The sequence below is a fragment of the Thamnophis sirtalis genome, unplaced genomic scaffold, assembly GCF_051295495.1.
Source record: "Thamnophis sirtalis isolate CommonGarterSnake01/CBP01778 unplaced genomic scaffold, rThaSir2_p1.2 scaffold_9, whole genome shotgun sequence".
Taxonomy (NCBI): domain Eukaryota; kingdom Metazoa; phylum Chordata; class Lepidosauria; order Squamata; family Natricidae; genus Thamnophis; species Thamnophis sirtalis.
The window spans coordinates 34,867,029-34,880,140 of NW_028261389.1; the positions used below are offsets into that span (position 1 = coordinate 34,867,029).

Genomic DNA, 13,112 nt, shown 5'->3' on the forward strand with positions numbered 1-13,112 from the left:
ACAGGTAGTCCTCAACTTACATCTCTTGGTTTAGCGACTGTTTAAAGTTACATTGGTAAAAGTGATTTATGACCATTTTTCAGACTTACAACTGTTGCAGCATCCCTATGGTCACATGATCAAAATTTGGACACTTGGAAACTGACTCTTTATGACAATTGCAGTGTCCTGGGATCATGTGATCACCTTTTGCAACTTCTGACAAGCAACGTCAACAGGAAAGTCAGAGTTGCTTAACAACTGTGTTACCAGTTTAATAACTGCAGTGATACACTTAACAACTGTGGCAAGAAAAGCTGTAAAATGGGATGAAACTCACTTAACAGCTGTGTTGCTTAGCAACAGATATTTTGGGCTCAATTCTGGTCATAAGGACTACCTGTATTGATACCTCTCCATTTTTCCTAAGAATTTTAATTTGCCATGAAATAAGTTGAAACTAACACAAGTAAATGGCACCCACCATTCTTTGATCCATAGACCATACAGCAGGCACTACTTTTGATGTATGACTTGAATGGAATCATACATCAATGAAATGAAAATGGGAAGCATTTGCTGTAGGGAATATGGAATAAAAAATATATATTAATTTATATTTATTTCTTGGCAAATTGGTATTCCATGGGGGAAAGAAGGATACCAATACATTTAGCCGAGTTGCTATAATTTATTACATTTTATCTTTATTGCTTTATAAATAACCCAATGCAGCAACATATATAACACCCCTTCTTCCTATTTTCCCCACAACAGTTAAACTGTAGAAATTATGAAAGGATCACTGGCCGGATACAATGAAATCCTTAGGAATTAGTTATTTGATTTATATATCCTGCCCTTATTTTGCATGACTCAAGGTGGCATACATAATTCCTCCTCCTGTTTCCCCCCAACAAACATGTAAGTGGAGTTGGGCAAAAGTTCATTTTTTACCAATACATTCATATTTCTTTAAATATTTTTCTATGTCAGTGTTTCTTAACCTTGGCAGCTTGAAGATATATGGAGTTGATCATCTTCAAATTGGTAAGGTTGACAAACATTGTAACATATTCATTCTGATAATTTTATTTCTTTGCTTTATGGAGGCATGGTTTCAAAATTAACTGGCACCATAAACAGCTGGCTACTAAATCAAATTTATTTTCTATTTACTAATTTAATTTACTAATAAAGTTCAAATGTTCTTTTCAATTAGAACTTCTTTATAGCCAATTGTGTAAAACCTTTATTTCTCATCTAAACATGATTCATTCTCATTTGAAAAACCGAATATATGGAAAAAACACAAAACCTTTATTCCAATAAAGCAGTATCATTGACTATTTGAAAACTACAGTTATTCATTCACAGTACAAAATGGTAGGAATTTCTTATAACCATCACTGTACATTTTACATATTTTAAGTGTTAACAGTTTTAAAATTTGATATCAATATATTTGTTTCAAAGAACAGCAAAGGTTCAATAAATCAAAATAGAATTTCATGTTCCAAATATTTATCTCATACAAACCACAATGACACTAGAGCAATATCACTTTACACATAAGAATTTGAGTGCTGTATAATTTTAAACATAGAAATTAATGCTTAAATAAAGATTGAACAATTAACCATCAAATAATTTCAATCAGGCCTGACTCCTCTCTCCCTCTCTCTAAAAACACATATAAGGAACTTGTATATTTTTAAGTTGATTGAAATCCAAGAAAGTTTAGGAGTAATCCTAGACTATTAATTCCTATCTATTATATACAATGGTTTTGAGTTCAGGATAGTGAATCACACAATGAAAGAATCCTTATATATTACACAAATGCTTAATCTTTGGAGGATTGCTAAATGTGTTTTGAAAATTATTTTTTAAAATCTTATGCTGCACAAGCTCATCAATATTTAGAAAACATCCACAAAGTCAAATTGGAAGTATGCCTTTCGAGTATTATTTTACTTTAACTATTGTATCTGCCTTTTGTTGGTTACATTAAATTGATGTAGCTATAATATGAACAGGTACAAGCAATAATGTTTATATGGATTATCCCTATGGACAACTATAAGCCTGTTGTCACCCATCACTGTACAGAAATCAAATATCAGAAGCCTTCATTAAAGTATATATTTATTTAGTAATTTATTTCAGTATAGTAAGACCAAGATATTGGATGTACTTTAAAAGAAGCTTGTTTATCCGACTTAAATCCAGATACATCTTCTCTGTTTAAAATAAAACACAGATTGCTACAGAAGGAAGAAAAAAATGAATTTTATAATTTTAAAACATGAGAATAGAAATGTTTACTTAAATATTTTATCTGTTAATTCTTAAATTTTATTACTCTCAACTTTTCTGAGCGAGGTCTGCATCCATTAGATTGGTCCTCTTTTTTTGCAGAGAAAGGATAATATCTTTCCTTTCATAAACATTTCACTTGGATTATTAACTAGGCAGACCTTTGTCCTCAAGCTTTTTCTTATGGCTGTGGCCCAGTGGCCCATTTTATTCATAAATTTTAGCTCATGCCAGTTGATAGAACTTGATCTTACTTAATGAGATCAGAGTTAAAGTTGGTGTTATCTAAAGATATTTTCTAGGACCATTTTTAAAAGCATGGTTTTTGCATTCTAAAAAAATTGAGATGAAACAAAACACTTTATTTTATTCTGATTAATGAAATCATTTTAAAAATTGAGAATTCATGTAGTATTTTCTGAAGAAAAATGCTTTTTGCCTTTAAATGGCTTTTTAAATTCCATCCTTGTGTTAATATTCATTAAAGGTTGACAACATAATTTCACTGATATAATCCAAGCATTCTCTTAAGATAGTAGCAGTTCATTTGTTTGACTCACTGTAAAAGAAAAAAGTAATTTGCTATAAAGGCAGCTGGATCTATTCAAAGGCCAAAGGATCTTTAAAAAAGCCCCATAATAAATCAAGGGTCATTGTATCTAAATTAGTTTTAAATGTACACTCATAGAAGAGACTGAACAAATATTCTTTTTTCAGCAAAGTGTTCTCTCTGAAATTAAGATTGTTTACTATTTTGGAAACAAGTAAACTTTATTAAAGAGTTATAGTAGTTACGAACTATTCATATGCTATATTTCTTTTCTTGTGTCTTATGAAAATTAGGTATAGTATTTGGTTATAGTTACTATGATATTGGCCATGTATGAAAATGCTTTAAGAATTTTTATACAACTGAGGCATGAAGGCCACCTCCCTATTATAAGTTATCTTCCATGTACAGTTTTGCATCAAATGAAATTTACACTGTACAAAAGTAAAACACCTGTATCATTAGTTACTATCAAAGTTCTAGAGATATAACATTGGAATGCAAGTTTTTATTAGTGAGATGAAGTTAAAGCAAATGTTTTCTATAGCTATCTTAAGAAATTCAGATTATATTATAAAAGCTAAATTTTTAACAAACAACATTGTAAAGATATACTGGTATTTTACATTTTTTGTAAAAGTTTGTTTTTCATATATTATAGGAAACTTGTATCTTCAATATATTTACTTTATCTTTTTTAAAAATTGTTTTAATATTTGGGAAATCATTCTAGGCCATAAATAAGAAATTTAAAGAAACCTGGAACTATACAAAGAACTGAATATACAGCATTCATACTTTTTACATATGTGGCTAATTAAACATACCTCAACAAAATATTGACTGTACATAAATAGCATGTGATTTTTGTGATAAATAATATTCTCACTGGTCCAAAGATACAAAATAAAAGTACTAAGACAGAAAAATAAAGCATGTCCTCAAGATATATTTAACACCATTACTGTTTATAATTGAAAATATAATTTAAGAAAATACAATTCACATTCACAGCATAAGCACCTTTGGTTTCTTAAGCAGCAAATGGAAACAATTTAATCAATGAAAGATACTGAAAATAAAGTGTTAGCTTTCTTTTCAACAAAAAGGTTTCACATCTTTTCAATATAATTTGCTACATTCCAAAGAATTGTATATGATAGATCACCAAAGTTCTGGAAAAGAAATAATAGAGGGGGAAAAAAACCTTCCCTTTTCCCCTATAAAGCAGAATTTACTATTGGTTTTTACTGAAAGAAAGCTTTTACACTGAGAACTATATTCAAATGAAAGTTGATTGTTTTCTCCAAGTTGATGTTAAAAGTTTATTCTTCTATATATTCCAACAGGGTCTCAATGAGAAAAAAACACATTTCAGTAAATAACATTGTCTTAATTAAAGCTCATCTACTTAACTCTGAAGAAACATAAAAGGCTTCTGCCAATGGCAATCAAATCTGATTCCCTAACAAATATTTATCTGAAGATGTACTGCTTGCATTTTAAGTATCCAGAAAAATTACCAGCTTTGCTGCTCAATTGACTTCTGTTCATCAATATGCAACTTATTATTTTAATGATTGGATGTTAAGCATAATAAGCATGATAAAATTAACTAAATGTTTTAGATAACATTTGTAAAGTTTATGCCAAAAATGTAAGTGCTGTGGTTGGGCAGACATTAGGTATTAAAAGGTAAATCAGAGCATTCATAGTTTGCAGTATTTTTCAATGTAAAAGACCACTATTCGACAAATATTTTCAGAACTCTCTATTGGGGAAGAATGCTGTAAGGTAAATAATTGTGGTTTTGTACACCAATCTTAGCTCTCATATTTTCCAGAAATGCCATATTACATTCAACCACAAGTCATCTTTATTTCTAACTAGATATCATATCAAATTCAGACAGAGCAAAATTCAAAAGACAAGGTGTAGCATATACTTCAGATGCATATGCTGGACCCCGGATTGCTTATAAATCATTTGCTTGTATTTGTACAAATATACAGTAATTATGATATCAAAAGGAAATGTAACAATTGGCCTGCTCTACTGTACAACAGGTGATGTAGTATTTATAGGGTTATTGGATGACATTCGTTGTTGCTTACACCTGTAATTCCAGTGAAACTAGCAGTACTAAAGAAAGTCTGGCTTATGTAACAATTTCCATACCAATTCAAGAAGGCTGAAATCCCACATTACTACCTAGTCCATCTCACTTAGTGCACCCATTTTCAGACCTTGTGCATTTGGAACAACCCAGTTTGCAACTGGGAATAATTTATCTGACCATATTTATTAGTAGAAGATAGCAAGAACAACCAGCAGGTAAATGCCTAAAATTGGTAGATATGCAGTCTTTATTAATCATAACTCTGGATGCTCAGATTGATACAACCTGATTTAAAAACAATAAAATTAAGGGCAGAGGCTTGTAAATATTTAAGAAAAGTAAAACAGATAGACAAATGAAATATATTAGTCACTGTGGAAATATTTGTCACATGTTCATTTCATTATATCAAATTTACCCAAATCAGCTTTTAACAGGCATAAAACAATGTTAATCATCTTGCTCACAATTACATTATCCAAAGAGGTCACTTAAGTCCTTGTTAGCTGAGCTGCTGTTTACCATGCTGTTCGTTGGTTGTGTAAAGTTCTGAGGATTAAAGAAAGGATTTCCCTGTAAGCCAAAGCCAGTTTGTCCCATTACATTCATCTGTGTTCCCAAAGGACAACTGTTGGTACCCTGAGGAGGTGGAAATTGATTAAGCCATTGGTTTGTTTTCTGTTGTGACAACTGATTCATACTAACTTTGGGTTTTTGAGGCCCAAATAGGCTATCTAAAGCAGACATATCATGTGACCTGCTTTGCTGCACAGCTGGCGATGTAGTGTTCAAAGGGCTATAAGATGGCATGTTTACTGTTGGCAGCATATTCATGTTAGCCATTCCAGTGACACCAGTATTACCAAAGAAATTCTGGCTTGTGGTACCAATGCCAAATCCAGAGGGCTGAAACCCCATATTAGCATTTAGTCCATTTCTCTTAGTGTTTTCAACAGATGATGAAAATCCCATTCCAATACCCACTGAAGAAAAGCTACTTGAAGAAGGAACTTTAGGTTTGCTGATGGGTTGAGTGGTCAATGAAGCTATATTATCTCTCAGAGTATCAGTCAAGTCCTTTGTCTAAAAATACAAGACAATTAAAATTATTTTACAGCAGCATCAATCAGTTTAATAAACATCAGCAAATTTTATTTTCAAAACTATAGAATAGTTCTTGACTTATGACTATAATTGAGCCTGCAATTTTGATGGTAAATTGTGGTGGTCATAAAGCAGGTCAACAATGTCCGCATCCAATTTTACAATTGTGGTGGTCTTTATAATATTTAGTTAACAAAGCAAGCACATTGTTTGTTATGGAGCATTTTGTGCCAAAACCAGGAAGTAGAGACTGGTTTCTGTCAAAAACATCATAAATTGCAGTCAAATAATTCTTGGAAGCTACAAATGAACATAAATGATGGCTGGTTACCAAGCAGCCAAAATGTGGTCACGTGCCCATGGGGGAAGGGCCAAACATTAGAACTATGAACCCATTTATAGGTAGCTTTTTCAGGGTTTGTGGTAAATTGGAATACTCATTAAGCAACTGGTCATATGTCAAGGTCTACCTGCATATTATATTGTGCAACACAAAGGCAGATTTACAACATCAACATGTATAATTGTTTCTTTAATTAGATATTTAGATGATATTACATTCCAACTGAATAAAACACCCCCTCCTCTGCTCTAGCATATTTCTTGGTCTAATGTTTTAAATGTGCTATACTTACACAATACTTTCCTTCCAGTATGTGCCTCTTGAACAGTCTAAATAATGGTGTACAACTGTACATTGTAATGTGGCTGCTATTGATAGCTAGAACAAATGAATTATTGTTGAGAAACTACGGGCTCCTCACCCAGTGTCTGTAAAGAAGGCTAGTATTTATGACTTTTGTTGACATTTGTCTTTACCAAATATTTACATTAAGATTAGGTGGACAACAAAGAAAGACTTTATGATCTATCTCTACTTTTAGGGGAGTTTGCTGGTATCTCAGTATCAGGTAAAATCAACTTTCTGAGATGTTTAAATATAGCTGCTAAATTGGCTTTAATTGCTACTAAGATTTTACTGCTTCTTTATTTTCACTTATTGACAGTCCAATATATTTATGAAATCAATCAATCCGTCAATGCAACCATACCTGTTTCACTGGTGCAATGATTGCATGAGGCTGGGGTTTAAGCGGTTGTTGGTTTTTCAGTTTTTGTGCTTGCTCCTGTTCCTTTGCTAACTTCTGCTTTTCTTCAAGTGTAAGTGATCCCTTCAAAAGAACATATTTGTTAATTGATAGCCTGAACCAACTGCAGCTAACTAGCTTTAAATCAGCAAGACTAGCAAAGCAGTTAGAAACGTTTGTCCAAATGCAAATACCTGCTCATTTTTCAGACACCCATCTGATCTACTTGATGTTTGCATCTCAATCAAACCTCAATTTTTCTATATACAGAAAACATACTCAGCCTTTTCTTGTTTGTCTTTTTAAAAATAAAATAGAAAAGTTTACTTTTATTGCCTGAAATATTATAACATATTATTGGGAATAACTTCCATTTTATATAAAAGTCTATGAAAACATGGATACAAGTGAACATGATAAACATAACAATCTCTGGTTACAGATCTGGCTAACAGATATCATTGTAATTTATTAGAATAATTTACAATTGCCTTGTAAAATAGAAAGCATTATTTTCAAGTTTTGAAATTTCAGCACTGTCTTAAAGTTTTGCATAATTGTTAAAAGGACGTGCCACAAGGTATTTTTTGGAATACCTTGTCACAAGACAAGGTATTTCAAAAAATGGGAGCCACCACAGGGAAGAAGTGTGTGCAGGACCATATCCTCTGGAACCAATCCCCCACTGTAGGGAGGGGGAACCGACTAGGTGGTTCCGCCCCAGGCGCCTGATGGACCCTATGGGATTTCAGACGGCGCTTGGTGAGATACCTGACTGTCTCGTCCACACACAGATTGGTCCTTCCTAAAGTATCCTGGAGCTAAAACAAATATAGAGTGAGTCCTGGTGGCTCAGTAGTTAGAATTCAGTATTGCAGGCTAACTTTGCTCACAATCTGGAATTCGATCCTGATGGGTCAAGGTTGACTCAGCCTTTCATCCTTCTGAAGTTGATAAAATAAGGATCCAGATGATTGGGGTAATATGCTGACATTGTAAACTGCTCATAGAGTGCTATAAAGCAACATAGAGAGGTTTCTAAGTGCTAAGTGCTTTTGCTTTATAGATAAAAACCAGCACTGTGAACCATATTTGAAAACCTACTGGTAACTGCAATAATTAGGGAACTGATAGTCTATTATAATAGCATTCTCATTTGCTAATATCCTAACTGGCATAGTTGCAGTTTTTAACCTATACCAGTTTCCAGGTTGTTTTTAAAGGAGGACCCACGTAGGGCATTTTACAGTAGTCTAACAGCAGATTTATTAAGACTTTGTTTTCTGTTGCCAGAGTTTCATAATTCATGTAGGTCGACAATTGCTGTTTCCAATGAAGTAATCGTCCATGGCTAATGACAGATCTTTTTTAAAAACCAAGAGCCTGCCATTTAGTTACCATGTTTAAGAAAGGGGGGGGGTAGAGATAAGGCGAGTCCATTGCTTCCAAATAACTCTTAAATTGAAAACTATATTTTTCACAGCAATCTGTCATTTAGGTGCATCTTATGCACTGAATACAGCAATTCTTTGCCTCCCGAAACCCTGCCCCTTCACCAAAATGGCTGAGCGAAGCTTGTAGGAGGCTTTCAGAGAGCTCCTGGGGGCTGAGGAGGGCAGAAATGAGGGGAAAATGGGCCATTTTTCTCTCAATTTTGCCTTCACAGCCTGCAGGAGCATTCTGTAGGCTTCTTAATGCCCTTTTTTTTTTTTGACAAAAAACTGGCCTGTTTTTTGTGAAAAACAGGCTGTTTTGGGGAGGTTTAGACTGCAAAACCTTTTTTTTTTAAAATTGCCTCTTGAAAACCTTGGTGTGTCTTATACTCCGAAAAATACGGTAACTGCCTCATCCAGATTGCTTCAGATGCAATGGATTTGCCTATAATTTTAGGGAAATCTCCAGACAGTTTTGCCAGCTATATCTGAATCATTTAAATGGAGGCACATTAAGTGAAGGTTTCATTGCAATTGTTTTGAGTAAATTTTTTTTTTAAATGAGCATCATATATATCTCTTCTACGCATATTCTTCACAACATCGGACTGCTTGATCTTCCTAGCCTTATCTTATATCTCATTAAATATATATAATTTATCTCATTATATCTTGTATCTCATTAGTTTACATTAAAACTATGAAGGCAACACCAAAAATGAAGAATTCTATCTGATCAATCCATCGTATTGAAATCTACCATGGATTACAGACTCAATATGCACGCACAGACGCACACAAGCACACATCTCTTTATTAAAGCTTACCTTTCTTTGATTTGTCATCAATCCATTCTCTTTACAATCAGGTCCGCCAGTTAACATTCCTAGATTGCTAAACGTTTTTTCCACCTGTTTGAATTAAAACAAGATTTGAAAAAATATTTAAAACGGTTACTTGAAACCAGTATTATATTCATCTAATAAACACAGTATCAGCCAGGTGCCTATGTTTCAATGACTCACTCTCAGCCCAAGTGATCTCACAGGGTTGTTATTGTAGGGAAAACAGGAGGAAGAAAGAATAATATGTATGTTTTCCACCTTGACTTACATATGTATATACATACATACATACATACATACATAAATAACATACATACATACATACATACACCTTACTTGATTGCCTGTACTGCTGACTTTTGATTCTTCAAGTGGTTTCATTTGATTAGTTATATCCAAAGATCTATAAAAAGGTAATTATAGTAAGTTATAGTTTCAATCTCAAAAACAATCCAGAAATACATTTCAACAGAATGTAACAGAAATACCTTCCAAATGTTATCATTACAAATTAAAAATAATTTGCTTTGAGTTTCTATTTCAACATAACAACAATTAGTAATTATATTATTATATATAGAGAGGTCACATCAGCCTCTATATCACAGGTTAAATCAAAGCAGCATAAATTCAGAGGTTAAATCAAATTAATAAAATAAAATTAACACAAAGACAACACAGGGTTACTGTACAATAGACCACACACCGAGAATGGTTGGGGAAAACAATCAATATTCAACCCTCCTCAGCTCTTGTCTGCCACAGCAATTCAAAAATTCATCAAAATTAATATAGGTGTTTTTTTCTATTTTGCATGCATACTGGAACAATTAAAATTTCTCCTTCATCTTTCATTACCATCAGTATGATAACTATGCATGTGTATTATTTTTATTTTTCCTCTGCATGCAGAATAATTTTGGGGCACTCCGGAATGCCTCCTTTAACTCCCAATACCACATATCTATACTCAAAACAATCTCTTAAAAATAATAACAATAATATTTTCACTACTGCTATTAAATTACTTGCATTAATAAACCATAAAATGTTACCCCATTTAAATTATATGAAATACATATAACAGAGCATAGATTTTTCCAATTTCTCTTGGGTTTCTCATTTAGCTATATAACAGTATTGAATATAAATTGAAATAACATATCTATAGTGTATTCAAATTCTATGACAGACATCACACCCAAAGTATCTCAGTTTTAATTTAAACACATCATTTGTTCAATTCACACACTGTACTAACCCATGTTTTTTTTAAATAATGCTGAAGTCGTAACTCATACATAATACAAATCCATGTGGCTAGGTTCGCACACCAACTCATGAACTCAAATCAAATGAATAGTGTGGTTTTAGCATGTACTAGTCCAGCCATTATTGAGTGTGGTTTGGTGTAGAATACTAAATTCCTATCCAAGATGATGGAAGATAAAGTTCATAGACTGCTTATATTGAAAATTTATTCCAAACTGTTCAACTGTGAAGATGGATGGCAGTTAGCTAACTTTATAGGACTGGGAAGAAGTTAAGAAAAGTATCATAAACTTCCTTGCAATAGAATATTAATAGCCAGTTAACCTATTAGTATATACTATTTATAAAGTTTATCTAGTTTTTCAGATAGGAAAACTCAAGAGAACAAGAAAATTACCTAAGAAAGCAAAAAGATAATATGAATTCATTGTGACAGCATGGTGTTTTGCATACTTACTTTTGTTGTTCCTGCATAACATGGATTTGTTCAAGTTTGGTCTTGTGTTCAGCTTCCAATTTATTTAACATCTCTTTTATGACTGAAATAAAGGAATTAAACTAGAAGAGAAATATATTTAACATGAAGAAATATGAAAAACACCAGTCTTCTAATATAGAATATGCACCAAGAGAAATCTAACAAATTAAAATGGGCACCACAAAATCATTATGTGAGGAACACAGTGTGATATTCAGTAATCTTATGCACACTTAATTAGAAGACATGCTGAATTCAATGATTTTATTTATATACTTACTGCAAAGTATATGTAATATAAGAACACATGCCTTGTGGGCTTTTTTATATTTTTCATTAAATTTATAAGGATTATAGTGATGTTAAAGGTGTGTTGACTAGTGAAATAAATGAATCTGTATTTTTATAGAAAGATGCTGCTATGTTGTTGGTTGAGAACCTGAATATGGTAAAAAAAGAAATATGGGAATGAAAATTAATGTACCATAGAATGCTTCTTAAAGACAGGGAAATGGATAAAAGAGAAATATTAGGATATGCAAATGTTGATAGGAAAAATACTGCAAGGAATGAATGTTTATAAAAGAAGTTACCATTTCTGCATATAAGCCTGTACTTCTGTCCACTTTGTTATATGGAACTGAAGCTGGAAGAAAGAATGAGGATCAAATTGCAAAACAAAAGAGGAAGGAAACAAAAAGTAATGGTTGGATGGAATTGATAAGAATCTCAAAAAGAACTGAAAAAAATCAAGAAAAAAGTAACATACTAATTGAGGTATGGATGTCATAAAAACAAGAATGGTTTGCAAGGACAGAACTGTATAGAGCAGTGATGGCTAACCTTTTCTGGGCCAAGTGTCCAAAGTGTGCATGAATGCGTGCATGGCCGAATCCTCAAATCCAATGTGTGTGCGGCCCCTGCACATGCGGCCCACCCCTCACGCATGCATGGCAAAGACCCCAAAACTAGCTGGCTGGTGGGAGGTGCGCACGCATGTGCTGTGGAGCTGGACTGGGGCGACGGCTTGCATGCCATCAGAGAGGGCATTGCGTGCCACCTCTGGCATATGTGCCATAGGTTTGCCATCACGGGCAGAGTCATCGCAAATGTTGGTACAAACTACTGTTTGATTTCCTTCTTTTTTTCTACTATCATCTCCCTCCAATTTCTTTGCTTCCCCCGCCCTGCACTTTGCAAAACACTGCTTATCCTGAAAGGGAAGAGGGTGGTGGGTACATGTGCATATATGTGTACACAACAGTGCAGTATTAAGGTATAAAATAGTGCTATCTTAAAATACATAATACAAATTAACAAACTGCCTTGTGAAACTGCCTCCAAAGTACACTTAAATTATTTTATGCACTTAACCTGATCTATGCATGTAAACGTTTTACATTTATTTCCCAAATAATTCAAACACATTTCTACCCAATGTTTTTTTTCCCTCAGTCTATGTGTATGTGTGGGTCTCAAGCAGCTCTTTTATCATTCTCCTGGCCTAGACAGTTGTCCCTTCCAAAAGCCTTCAGGCAAATAAATTTAATGTTATTACTCATTAATGGCATGAAAAATGTTAGTACAGTTGGACCCTGAAACTTTATTAGTGATTTAAATATTAGGACATGGGAATGAAGTCTGCAGAAACTGATATATTTCTCTTCGGGTTTTCCGTAAAAAGAAGATTTAAGTAAGGACAGGGATGGAGGTAAGGGTTTGTTGTTTCGTGATTAACAGTTCTAGTCTCTTAATCACAATAGATGATTTTTTCGTCAGTGTTCACAACTTTGGGGGATATAAAGAAATATTTCCAGCCTTATTCCCATGCTTAGTGCTCTTTATAAGCTTTCTTTCACATGTTTGGAAAATGTTGGAAACCTAATCAGGTCACTGTACTCTGTAATATTGTTGCCAATTGAACA

The 13,112-nt window shown here is 33.3% G+C and overlaps 1 protein-coding gene across 2 annotated transcripts in view; it reads right to left on the reverse strand.

Annotated features, from left to right (window-relative positions):
• Positions 1 to 1,278: 1,278 nt before the first annotated feature.
• The window catches only part of SCYL2 (SCY1 like pseudokinase 2), a 34,157-nt gene continuing 22,323 nt past the window's right edge, over positions 1,279 to 13,112 (reverse strand). For both annotated transcript variants that reach the window (XM_014064722.2, XM_014064723.2), the window contains 5 exons: positions 11,167 to 11,267; positions 9,774 to 9,840; positions 9,420 to 9,503; positions 7,124 to 7,243; positions 1,279 to 6,050 (listed from right to left, as the gene is read on the reverse strand). In XM_014064722.2, coding sequence (XP_013920197.1) covers positions 5,442 to 6,050; positions 7,124 to 7,243; positions 9,420 to 9,503; positions 9,774 to 9,840; positions 11,167 to 11,267 — 981 coding nt within the window. In that variant the 3' untranslated portion in view covers positions 1,279 to 5,441. The remainder of the gene's footprint in view (positions 6,051 to 7,123; positions 7,244 to 9,419; positions 9,504 to 9,773; positions 9,841 to 11,166; positions 11,268 to 13,112) is intronic.